The 13514-nt window shown below is 45.6% G+C and overlaps 1 protein-coding gene across 2 annotated transcripts in view; it reads left to right on the forward strand.

The window, feature by feature from the left end:
- Window positions 1–13514, forward strand: part of LOC105475076 (serine incorporator 5) — a 142144-nt gene that overhangs the window by 21473 nt on the left and 107157 nt on the right. Inside the window, exon 1 of one of the 2 annotated variants that reach the window (XM_011730053.3) lies at window positions 51–230. The exons of the other annotated variant lie outside the window; for it this stretch is intronic. Within the exon in view, the coding sequence (XP_011728355.1) occupies window positions 204–230 (27 nt within the window). The 5' untranslated portion in view covers window positions 51–203. Of the gene's footprint in view, window positions 1–50; window positions 231–13514 lie in introns of those variants that run through there. 2 annotated transcript variants of the gene reach the window in all.

Genomic DNA, 13514 nt, shown 5'->3' on the forward strand with positions numbered 1-13514 from the left:
GGCGGGTGAGGCGGGGCCGGCGGCGGGGCGGGGCTTGGCCGCGGTTGTTTTTACCCAGGCCTCGGCGCCTAGGCGCTTGGCCGAGGCTGATCTGCGTGCAAGTGTGAGCTGAGGCTGAGGCAAGCGCTCGAGGCGCAAGGCAGCCAGGACAGCCGGTGCGGCGCGGGGAGTCAGCGAGCGCGCCCTCGGCGTTAGCCGCCGCGATGTCAGCTCAGTGCTGTGCAGGCCAGGTGAGCGAGACCCGGCGCAGCGCGGGGGTTGTCAGATCGGAGAACCGGGCCAGGAGACCAGGCGTCGAGGACCTGCCTGGGTGCGCTCCCAGTTCCGCTGCCGAACGTAGGGCTCGGGTGGGTCACCTGGGCTGGCCCTGCGGCACTCAGCCGTCCGGGAAATCCTGTGCCCTGGGCGGGCGGGAAGGGGTAGGGGGAAGCCCAAGAGGCTACCCCGGGGTCTTCCCCTCCGGCCTCCGGGACTCCGCGTGGGGCGGGGCGTGCAGGGCTCGGGCGGAGGATCCCGACTGCTCCAGGGACGTGTAGCCTCCTGCACCCGGCACTGGTGAATAGCGCCGAGCTCCGTAGCCCTCTCCACTCTGCCTGTCGGATGAATCAGGAAGAAAAGTGGGTTTAGGCAACGTCTCCTTTGCTATGCCCTGAATAAAACTCGGGTCAAACAACCCAAGCAGGTTGCGCTTGGCATCTCGAAGTCGAGCGTGGGTTCTGTACCTTTGAAAATGTCTGAAAGCCTGACTTCCAAACTACCGGGCGCAGGTCTGGGCGAAGGGAAAACTCAGCCCTGCTTCCTGAATTTCCCGACCCAACCCTGGCTCGGTACTAGCACGACTGCCTGGGTAGGGCTCGAGCCTTCCTGTCTCTCTTTGCAAATAAACTTGCTCGAACCTGTTTTTTAACTCTCGCCTGTTTAAACCTATGATATCTTAAAACATTAGGTCTCCTACAAGTTACTGCATCAGTGTAGAATTAGTACGTCTTAGCCCTGTCATGCTGGTTTCACTCCTTCCGCAGAGTTAGAAAAAACGAAGTAGGTGAGTCTTCTGGATGTGGAGCTCCTTTCTCTCTGTACATGTAGATTATCAGCGTTTCGGTACAGTTTTAATGGAGTGTTTTCACGAACGAATCGGACTCTGGGGAGCATCCAGGTTCGGGGTGTTCTTGCTGACACTCAGCCTTTCCACAGTCGAGGCCAGCTGTAAATGATGCAGGGGATAAACTGTGGGTTTCTGTAACCGGCGATTATATTGGCAGATTATCTGTCCTGTTTGGAGTGGCCACGTGGAGCTGTCTTGGTTTTTGAGGTCTAATACAGTGCTTGGCATGCATTAAAGCTGGTCTTTTCAGAGTTGAGGAAATTGAGGCTTTTGACTACTGGGATGAAATGATTTTTTTCCCTGAGTCAGGCAGAGAGAGAGAGAAAGAGAATGAGAATGGTCCCCACCTTACCAGGTATTTGAGAACAAGGTGGACCAGCAAAGACTGTTTTCAGAAAGCTCTGCAAATCTTTTATTCTCGTTTTGAAATATTTCTCTCCAATATGATGCAACACTTTTTATTATGTAGTAATTGTATTATAGCTCTTTAGGGGCATCTGTCCTGGTCCCTTGAAGTCCCCTTGAGGCTCTTTCTGTCATTCCCAAGTGCCTAATTTAGGGCTCTGTAATTACCAGTATTCAAATGGGTTTTGTAAAAGAATTATTTTGCTATTGATGTTTTGGCAGGTTTCTAAAGTCTCCCCTCTTAGGACTTTGGAAAGAACCAAATCAAAGTTAACCCCTGTTTTCCCAGGCCTGCTGGAAGCATCGCTGTGGTGGGCCTCGGTGCAGTGTGATTTCCTGTGGATGGAGCGGTAGGAAGTTAAAAGAAAAGCAAACAGGCCAGGCGCAGTGGCTCATGCTTGTAATCCCAGCACTGTGGGAGGCCAAGGTGGTCGGATCACCTGAGGTCAGGAGTTTGAGACCAGCCTGACCAACATGGAGAAACCCCATCTCTCTAAAAACACAAAATTAGCCGGTTGTGATGACGCATGCCTGTAATCCCAGCTACTCGCTGAGGCAGGAGAATTGCTGGAACCCGGGAGGCAGAGGTTTTGGTGAGCCGAGATCATGCCATTGCACTCCAGCCTGGGCAACAAGAGCAAAAAGAGCAAAACTCCGTCTTAAAAAAAAAAAAAAAAAAAAGAAAGCAAACAAAACCTCACTTCACAGCACCATCAGAAGTTACCAATTCTTTTGTTTGTTTGGGCACCTACCTTGTGCCAGGAGCTGGCTATATAGTAATAAGTCAGACAAGCATCTCTGCTCTCAATGGCGTGTCTGGGCAGGGGAGATCATTCATAAACATGTAAACAATGAAACGATGAATATGGTACTGGTCCTGTCAGAAGGCCTGTGGTAAGCAACCTTGAGGAGGGTTGCTGAGGGAGTCTGAGAAGATGCCTGTGGAGTTGAGACTGCTCAGTGAGGAGAGGCAAGGGAGTCTAGGGTAGCTGGGGTGTCTTAGATGAGGTCAGAGAGAAGAGCAGGACCAGAAATGGCCAGAGCCTGTCAGCTGCCTTTGGACTTTGGATTTAATTCTGGTTGCAGTGAGAGGCTGTGGGAGCATTCTGAGCAGGGGAGAGCTGTGGTTTGATTTGCACTTAGAAGATACTTGGGGTGTTGTGCAGACTGGACTGTAACGGGGGCTAGAGTGGAGGTGAGGAAAACAGTTTGAGCTGGTCATGCAGCATTTGGTGAGGAAAACCCAAGTGGGTATTTGCCTCTTAGGGGCAAGCAGTGTTCTAGGCTTCAGTAGTGAACAAAAATCCTTTCCTGATGGAGCTCGAATCCTGGCAATCTGCTGTTGCTGTAGTCCCAGGAGGAGAGAGCGTGGTACCTTAATTTAGGCTATGACTGTAGGAGTGAGTACAGTGGGACATTGTTGGCTTTGGGTATATTTCAGAGGTAGAACTGGATTTGAGCAAGGATTAGAAGTGGGATATGGGAATGAGACAGACTCGGTGTCTGGCCTGAGCCACTGGGTAGATGGTGATAGCATTACTGAGGTGAAGTAGGAGGCTGCTAGGAAGAGGACATTTGGTGAGGAAAACCCAAGTTTCTTGGCTTTGTCACATTAGGGATGCCTATTATAAATTGAATGGAAATGGCAAGTCACCAATTAGGTATTTAAGTCGGGAGAAGTTTGAGGTCGGAGAGAGACATTTTGATGACTTTCTTTAACTGAGGACCATCATGAACAATATGTAACCCATAAAAGAGCCTGGGCTTTGGACTCAGGCCTGGGTTTCAATTTGGAAATCTGGACAATGAGGACTGGTGTGACTGGATGAGTTACTTACCCTCTATTACCTAATTTTACCTCAATTGTTAAATGGGTACTTCTTAGGGTTATTGTGAAAATTACATGTGATGATAAGTGTAAAGTCTGTAATATAGGATTTGGCAGAGTGTGAGGAACCCCCCAAATCTTAACTTACTAGTGGCCATTACCCATCTGCATCAGGATAATATCCAGATCATCTTATTTTATTTTTGTATCTACTCTGATATTCACTTAGATTTTGCTTAGGGTGTTGGCTAATGGATGCTAAGAAGGTAGAGATTACAGGGGAGTGGTCACTCAACACTTTATGGGTTCAAAGTTCTGTGCTAGGCCCCTAGGGACAAGGTAATGAACACAGGGCTTCCTTGTTCTCCTTTAACTTAAGGGCTACGTGGAGGTGGGAATGTGGAGGAAGTTAGCTATAGAAAATGACAGTGCTGGCTGGGCGTGGTGGTTCTTGCCTATCATCTCAGCACTTCTGGAGGCCGGGCGGGTGGATCGCTTGAGGCCAGGAGTTCGAGACCAACCTGGGCAACATGGTGAAACCCCGTCTCTACTAAAACAAAAATTAGCCAGGCGTGATGGTACACGACCTGTAGTCCCAGCTACTTGGGAGGCTGGGGCACCAGAATCACTTGAACGCGGAAGGTGCAGGTTGCAGTGAGCTGATATTGAGCCACTGCACCCTAGCCTGAGCAACAGAGTAAGATGCTGTCTCAAAAAAAAAAAAAAAAAAAAAAGAAAAAAGAAAATGAGTGCGCACTGTCAGAGCGGAAGTGAGGTGTGTGCTTGGAAAATCCAGACAACCTTTTCAGGGCAGTTTGACAATAGGGATTGGGAGGGCTTACTGCAGGCAAGTATAGGCATGTATGACAATAATAATGCTGAAATTTATTTCAGCCCACAGTATGTGCTTTGTTTTTACATACATTATAATTCATTAATTCCTCACAAAACCCCTGCTTGGACTCCTTTTACAAGTGAGTCACCTAAAGTATAGAGAAATAAGTGAACTGATGTTACCAACTGACTGATGGTAGAGCCAGGCCTTGCATACTGGCCCATCTGACTTGAGTTGGGTGACTTTTGTACCAGACTGCTATTCCTTATTATTCCTATATGAATAAATAATAATTGCTCCAGATGGACCCAATACAGTTTTGAATACCCTGCTGTCAGGCTGTTTTGGTAGATATTGTTGGCTGCCAGTGGTTAATGGTTGGATGAGGTTTAACTTCTCCCTCATGCCTAATTCAGGTCATAAAGACCAAGGTCACAGACCAAATTCTGTCACACATACAGACAGTGGCATACGTACAGAACAGTGATGCAGCCTGTTCTAAGACTTCCTGATGTTCCAGCTCTTTGACCTTGTTGGTGCTCTCATAGGCTTCTTGCCTGAAAAGTTCACCTGAGGCAGATGCACCAACATTCTAGTAGGCAAGACTCAGCTAACTTCTGGTTGGTGGGCAGCCAAGATTATTGCACCAGGAGGATCAAGCCCATGGTTGCCATTCTGAGTAAAGATTCACTCTGTCTTGTTTTTTTTTTTTTTTTGAGACAGTGTCTCACTCTGTCACCCAGGCTGGAGTGCAGTGGCACAATCTTGGCTCACTGCAACCTCCGCCTCCCGGGTTCAAGTGATTCTCCTGCCTCAGCCTTCCGAGTAGCTGGGATTACAGACACCTGCCACCACACCTGGCTAATTTTTGCATTTTTGGTAGAGATGGGGTTTTGTCATGTTGGCCAGGCTGGTCTGGAACTCCTGACTTCAGGTGATCCACCCGCTTCTGCCTCCCAAAGTGCTGGGATTACAGGCATGAGCCACTGTGCCCGGCCCTATTCACTCTATCTTTATAGCCAGTTTATGCAAAGCAGGAATGCCCAGGCCCAGTATTTCCAGCCAGATCCTATTTCTAGATCACCAAGATTTTCCTCAATGAAAACCCATTTATGTGTGTATGTATTCATGTATGTACGTATGTATGTATGCATGTATGTACATATGATGTATGTATGTATGTAAAGATGGGATCTGGCTGTTGCCCAAGCTGGAGTGCAGTGGTTCAGTCATAGCTCACTGCAGCCTCCAACTCCTGGGGTCAAGCCATCTTTCCACTTCAGCCTCCTAAGTAGCTGGGAGCCAGTTTTTAAAAAATTTTGTAGAGACGGGTCTGGCTTTGCTGCCCAGGCTAGTAAAACTCATTTCTAATGTCTGTTATGTTAATTAACAAAGCCTTGAATGCCACCAGGGACTATCCATTGTCAAAGATAAACAAAGCCAGACATTAGTTAAAGCAGTAAAAACATGTTTTATTCAATAACTATTGACTGTAGGGGAAAGAGCTGAGCTCCATTCAGTTTTGTGCCGAGGTGACTGGGCCTTTTAAAGTGAGCATAAGGGAGTAAGGAGGGGAGTGAGCGGTGGCTCAACAGTCAGGAAAGCGAAAAGTTACAAAGGGTTGGTCGGTGTAAATGCGATTAGGTCAGCCGTGTCTGCCAGCAGTGTGGCCTTTGATTAAATGTTTGCTGGAATACGTCTTATCAGGCCAACTGATGCCCCTAGAATGCAGCTTAAAACACACACCCACATACACAGAGTCCATGAAGACTTATTTAAAAAATAAATGACATACCACATACAATAATGATGATTCCAGGCCGGGCACGGTGGCTCAAGCCTATAATCCCAGCACTTTGGGAGGCCGAGGCGGGCGGAGTTCGAGACCAGCCTGGCCAACATGGCAAAACCCTGTCTCTACTAAAAATACAAAAATTAACCTGGCGTGGTGGCATATGCCTGTAATTCCAGCTACTCAGGAGGCTGAGGCAGGAGAATCACTTGAACCCGGGAGGCGGAAGTTGCCGTGAGCCAAGATCAGGGCACTTTACTCCAGCTTGGGCAAGACAGTGAGACAACGTCTCAAAAAAAAAAAAATAATAATGATGATGTTTCCCCCAAAATGTCCTTCCTTCTTCACTGTAAAACCCAGATCTCTACTTTGAGGTCCCCGCTCAATTAATGTTTCCTCAGTAATGATCCTTCTCTTGTTTTGAGAGTCCTCACAGAATTTGTGCTTTGTAGACTTGATTGCACCACTTAGTACTGGGTCATCTGATTCATTGAAATTAAATCCTGGCTACTGCAAGGATGTTTCCTGTCTTCTCATAGGCAGAGCTCTTACTGTGACCTAGCTGAACCCCCTGTTGAGCTCTTTTGGTTACAAAACTCTTTTTCCCTATTGCTCTTTGTTTATAGTGATTGGAGATGTTAGGTCTTCATTTATATTACATGGTGCTTCCACTGGAAGGGATCCAGTTACAAAAATTCATTCTTTCCATGATGATACTGTTTTGAACAATGTGGGGAGTATTTGTGAAACAGAGGGAAATCACACATATCATTACCCAGAGAGAACAACATTTCGATGCTTTATATTCAGTTACTTATATTTAATATTTATTTATTTTTGGGATGGAGTTTTCGCTCTTGTTGCCGAGGCTGGAGTGCAATGGCGCGATCTTGGCTCACTGCAACCTCTGCCTCCCAGGTTCAAGCAGTTCTCCTGCCTCAGCCTCCTGAGCAACTGGGATTACAGGTGCCCGCCACCACACCCAGCTAATTTTGTGTTTTTAGTAGAGATGGGGTTTCACCATGTTGGCTAGGCTGGTCTTGAACTCCTGACCCCAGGTGATCTGCCCGCCTCAGCCTCACAAGGTGATGGTATTACAGGTGTGAGCCACCGTGCCTGGCTATTATTTATAATTTTACTTTGCAAAGTTGGGATTATGTTGGAAGTGTTGTATTTGATCCCACTCTTTCTGCAGAATTATGGGGTGACCGAGAAAGTTTTTTTAACATGCACCCACCACTTATTTGTAGCTGTTAATGTTTTCTGGGCTTACATTCATATGTAGATAGTCTTCTACCTTCAAACTTGATGGTTTCTTTAGAGGTGTTAACATTGAATGTGTGAAAGTCACTTAACGAGCTTTTGAGCTTTTGCGTTAAGAGGTTTGGGTGTGTTTCTATTCCCAAAAGGTCAAAAGTAATGAAAAAAAAAATCCCTAATTTCATCTCTGTTAGGTGGCATCATTGACAATATATTTCTGTCATTTTCAACATTTGCTTTAACTTTGACCTTTTCTTTTTACAATTGCTTTCACAGATAACGTCTGTCCAAATGGTGGTTGAGTCACTGTTTCCCTGCTGTATGATGGTGGCCATCCTTGCTTCCACTGCATTAACATTGAGACCTGTGTTTCTTATCACTAGCACTGGCACTTTTATTTTCCTATTCATCTTTATAAAGATGTGGGCAAAATGCAGTAAAATGCCCTATAATTGTTCTGTCAAGGTGATGTTTTGGTTGATGTTGGCTAAATGCGGTAGTCCCCCTTTACCTGCCGTTTTGCTTTCTGTGGTTTCAGTTACCTGAGGTCTATTGGGGTATGAAAATATTAAGTGGAAAATTCCAGAAATAAACAATTCACAGGTTTAAATTATGCCCTGTTCTGAATAATGTGATGAAACCTCACTCCATCTCACCGGGATGTGAATCACTTCTGGCCAGCATATCCATGCTGTCTAGCTGTCTACCTATGCTCCTCACCCCTTAGTCACTTAGGAGCCATCTCGGTTGTCACATCCACTGTCGCAGAATTGCAGTCCTTGTGTTCAAGTCATTCAAGTCACCCTTATTTGACTTAGGGGCCCCAAAGCGCAAGAGTAGTGATGCTGGCATAGTATCATAAGTGTTTGATTTTATTATTTGTTATTGTTGTTAACCTCTTACTGTGCCTAATTTAGAAATTAAACTTTATCATAAGGCCAGGCAAGGTGGCTCATGCCTATAATCCCAGCACTTTTAGAGGCTGAGGTGGGTGGATCACTTGAGCCCAGGAGTTAAGAGACCAGCCTGGGCAACATGGATAAACCCTGTCTCTACAAAACACACAAAAATTAGCCAGGGCATGGTGGTGTGTGTGCCTATAGTCCCAGCTACTTGGGAGGCTGAGGTGGGAGGATCACCTGAGTCCAGGGAGGTTGAGGCTGCAGTGAGCCATGGTTGTGCCACTGCACTCCAGCCTGGGTGACAGAGCGAGACCCTGTCTCAACAACAACAGAACTATCATAGGTATGTATATACAGGAAAAAACACAGTGTATATGGGGTTGGGTACTATCCAGAGTTTCAGGCATCCCCTGGGGATCTTGGAACACATCCTCCTCTAGTAAGGAGGGACTACTCTAAATAGCTCACTGGTGAGCTGATACAGGAAGGGTGGCTTCGAGGTGTCTTTGTGTAGTGTAGCTAAGTTCAAGTTGTCAGATAATCCTCCGTCACTTACCTTGAACAGTGTGGAGAGTGAAGTTTGCACTCTTAGTTGGAGAGTTCGCTTGACGGTTGCTCATTCAAATGTGTTTTCTTGGGCAGCTCTGTAGCTGACCTGGCAAGCTGACAAATAGCTTTGGGCTGCAGCAAGTCTGATTTTGTAGGCACCGTTGAGGAGAGGCCAGTCTGTAGGCGTGGAAGGCAGCCTCTGACTCATCTCTCTGTGCTAATTAAATAAAAGGTAACACCCCCTTCCCCATTGCTTGCTTCCCGCCCTCATTTTCTGTATAAATAGAGGGTGTAGGTTTCCCACAGATACTGAGTATCTGGGAGTGACTATGAGACATGGAAGCTTTACTTTTCCAGTTTTCCAGGTATTTTAATGTAATCATCAGTTACAGCCTCAGAAAGGGCACTGCAGTAATTATGGCATTGTCTACTTTTATTTCAGAGCAGTATGTGGCCAGATAATCTATGATAACTTGATGTTAAAAAGGAAGTCTTCGTATAAGCTGATATGTCTACAGAACTAGCCATTGGATGTAATTCTTTGACCAAGCTATTTTTAGTATTTTAAGTGGTCATACCTGCCTAATTATAAAGACCCAGTGTTCTCTTAGTGTTCTGAGTCAAGCCGCATTGTTAGTGAATTTTACATATTGCTGTTTTCAGTTGAATTTAGGGTTATGATTGGATCCTGAGAGTAGTAGCAATCAAGTTACCAATCTAAACCACTGTGATTGTTCCCAAATATTAGGCATCTCAGGTAGTCCACAGTAAACCTTTGCATCCCTGCTTAAAATGTATTTCAAAACATTTCCAGTGAGAATATCTCCATATTCTTGTAGCTTATATATTAATGGTATTTCAAAACATTTTAGAACTTAATATGAGAGAGTCAGTATAGGGCAGTAGGAAATTCAAATAGTGAGTTGTGTGATTACACAGAACATCTGTTTGAATTTTAAAAGGAAGCAGGATTTTACTTTTGGCTTTTCTTCCGTAGTTTGCCTTGTGAGATTAAAATTGCTGATGTTTAAGGAAAGCAGCTGTTGTGGAAAAACGTAATGGGTTTTTATCAGAGAGTAAATTTTGAAACAATTTGTGGGTTTTTGAAGTAAGGTTACAGTATATAGTGATTAGACAGCATTTTTACTCCCTAATGAAAACTGTCTAGTCAAAACAAAAGTGGGAAAAACACATGTATAACCTCTTAAATCTTATTTATGAAAAGATAACTAGAGGAGATGGGAAAATCAGACTTCTGTTTAAGTATCATTTTTATAAACTGGCTAAGTGCACTTTGAAACAAAATTCATGAGGTCTTTGTGGAATGCCTTTTCCGTTTTGTTTTGTTTTGTTTTTTTTGTGCTCACATTATGTCTCAGCAATTTAATGGAGGGCTGATTTCCTAATGCTTTGATCCTTGGTAAGTGTGGTTCACCCGAACTAGGGAGGAATTCAATCTTTTGTTCTTGATTCCATGCTCATTGATCTCCTCCATTGCCATTCTCGAAACAATGGCAGTATTTTGTTTCCATAGTAATGACACTGTTTGCTCCAACAGGATTCTATAGTGGTAATTTTTCTGTAGCTTTGCTAGCCTTATCCCTGAGGACTCTAGGACTGTCGGACTTACTTAGTTAGCTGTTACTCTTTTTTTTTTTTTTTTTTAAGAGCTTACAATCCCTAAAGTAAAATGTCAATTGATAAATATTCACTGGGGCCAGGTGTGGTAGCTCACACCTGTAATCCCAGCACTTTTTGGGGCTGAGGTGGGTGGATCACCTGAGGTCAGGAGTTGGAGACCAGCCTGGCCAACATGGTGAAGCCCCGTCTCTACTAAAAATACAAAAATTAGCCAGGCATGGTAGCACATGCCTGTAATCCCAGCTACTCAGGAGGCTGAGGCATGAGAATCGCTTGAACGTGGGAGGCTGAGGTTGCAGTGAGCTGAGATCATGCCATTGCATTGCAGCCTGGGCAACAGAGTGAGACTGTGTCTCAATAATAATAATAATAAATAAATAAATAAATAAATAAATAAATAAATATTCACTGGGTACCTAGAATAATAAAGTTCAGAGGCTGTAGCTAGCCCTGCTTGTGCTTGGGAGTGACCTGTGAATAGATGCTGAATTTGCTAGCTGTGTGAGACTGTGCCTGGGACAGACTGGATTGAGGGTTTGTTTGCTCAGCTTTGCACCTTTTATCTTTTGGAAAAGGGGAAGAAGATGGGGGTCCCTTGGCAGGGACATTTGCCCCCAGAAGTGGATGAGCCCACACAGGGGAGCATGAGGAGAGTGGGTCCTCCTTCCTGAATGGGCTCTAGGGATCCATGCAATCCTGCAGTTGCCCACACAGTTGTGTTGTTTATGTCCTGAAACTTTTCTAAGAAGAAAGTCCCCATCATTTCTCAGCTTCTCAAGGAAATCTGACCTCAGGAAAAAACAGCTGTAGTATGAGAAGGAAAGCCCAACCTTGGAACCTTGAGAAACATCTCCAATTTAAAAGGCAGACATTCCCTGTAGCCAACGGGGAAAGAAAGGAAATTAAGTGAAGGTAGAGCCTGCCTGGAGGGTGGGGACAGGTGTGGAGCTGCTGGCCTGGTCAGAAGACAACCTGAAGTCAAGTGAGAGAGGAAGATCAAAGATCAGTGCCTGTGGATTTTTAAGAGTGCTGGCTTATCCAGAGGCTGAGGTAGGAGGATCGCTTGAGTCCAGGAGGTTGAGACTGGGTGAGTTTTGATCTACTACACTCCAGCCTGGGCAGCAGAACGAGACTATGTTTCTTTTTTTGTTTGTTTTTGTTTTTTTGAGACAGAGTCTCGCTCTGTCACCCAGGCTGGAGTGCAGTGGCGCGGTCTCGGCTCACTGCAACCTCTGCCTTCCGGGTTTAAGCGATTCTCCTGCCTTAGCCTCCCAAAAAGCTGGGATTACAGGTGCATGCCACCAGGCCCAGCTAATTTATTGGGCCAGGTGGCAGACATCTGTAATCCCAGCTACTCAGGAGGCTGAGGCAGGAGAATCGCTTGAACTTGAGAGGCAGATGTTGCAGTGAGCCAAGATCACGCCATTGCACTCCAGCCTGGGTGACAGAATGAGACTCCCATCTCAAAAAAAAAAAAAAAAAAAGTGCTTGGGGGTTTTGGCAGCCTCAGTTTCCAGGCAGCAGAAGGTAGAGAAATGCTGGGGAGCTGAGGGACTGAAGCCCGGGAGGGGAGGTTATTATCTTTTAAGATAAAAGGAGGAGCAGATTAAGAGCCTAAAGAGGTCTGGGCTAACCCTTAAGGGATGGTAGTAGGAAAACAGCTTCCTGCCCCCAAATTGCAGGATGTTGAAGTTTATTCTTTAAGTTCTGCCAAAATTGAGTCCAAGGGTAGCCCTCTATCCCCTTTTTTCTTCAAAGAAATCCCCCACTTTCTGTGCTCTCCCCCACCTTCTTTTTCTATCAAAGTTTGTGGAATCTCGTCAACTGGGATTCAATTCTTTGAACAATTCTGGAGAAGCAAGTCTAGTTCTGGTGAGATCCAGGTTTTGCTGCTTGCTTGATTAATTCATTAATTAATTTATTTATTTTAGTAGAGACAAGCTCTCACTGTGTTGCCCAGGCTGGTCCCAAACTCCTGGGTTCAAGCAATCCTCCTGCCTTGGCCTCTCAAAGTGTTAGAATTACAGGCGTGAGCCACCATGCCCAGCCTTGCTTGATTTTTGAGGCAGGTCATGGAACCACAGAAACTCTTGGAAGATACCTTAAAAGGCATCTGTTTTTAATGACCCATCTGAAGCTCAGATGTCCATTTTAATACCCCTCTTCAGTGTGCTTCTATGTTTGAATCACTCCAGTTTTGGGGAGCTCACTACTGTTCCTAGTTCTTAATTTTTCTTGTTAAGTAGGGGAAATTCCTGTCTTGTCTCCCTAATGTTGTTAGAGAGATAAAATCCCCTTTAACAATATTAGTGATTGTTGAAGGGATACAGATCAGATGTTGTCTTTTTTTAATCTGTAAAGTGGTGATGCAGTGTGTCAGCGTTCAATGTAGGAAGCCAAGATCGCCCTAGGTATTTTAAAAAGAAGAGGATTTACTACAGGGAATTAGGTATGTTTAAAAACTAATAGTAGAACTAAAGGAGCAAGAATGAAGGGGCCACCCACTCTTGAACTTAAGAATGTTGCCTAAAGACCGGAGTTCTGTCTAGGTCCTGCTGCTCAGCACACAAAAAGCCAATGACTGAGATGGACAAGGATTGCCAAGGAAGAAGGCTTTAATCGGGTGCTGCAGCCAGGGAGATAGGAGCTTGGTGTCAAATCCATCTCCCTGACCTGCTAAAACTGGAGGTTTGTGTAGCAGGGAAGAAATGTAACAATGTGTAACATTTTGAGATACAGTCTTGCTCTGTCGCTCAGGCTGGAGTGCAGTGGCCCAAGTCTTGTCTTACTGCAACCGCTGTCTCCCGAGTTGAAGCAATTCTTTTTTTTTTTTTTTTTTTTTTTGAGACGGAGTCTCGCTCTGTCACCTGGGCTGGAGTGCAGTGGCCGGATCTCAGCTCACTGCAAGCTCTGCCTGCCGGGTTCACGCCATTCTCCTGCCTCAGCCTCCCGAGTAGCTGGGACTACAGGTGCCAGCCACCTCGCCCGGCTAGTTTTTTGTATTTTTTTTTTCAGTAGAGACGGGGTTTCACCGTGTTAGCCAGGATGGTCTCGATCTCCTGACCTCGTGATCCGCCCGTCTCGGCCTCCCAAAGTGCTGGCATTACAGACTTGAGCCACCGCGCCCGCCCGAGTTGAAGCAATTCTCATGTCTCAGCCTCTGAAGTAGCTGGGATTACAGGCATGTGCCACCACGC

The sequence above is a fragment of the Macaca nemestrina genome, chromosome 6, assembly GCF_043159975.1.
Source record: "Macaca nemestrina isolate mMacNem1 chromosome 6, mMacNem.hap1, whole genome shotgun sequence".
NCBI classification, from domain to species: Eukaryota; Metazoa; Chordata; class Mammalia; order Primates; family Cercopithecidae; genus Macaca; species Macaca nemestrina.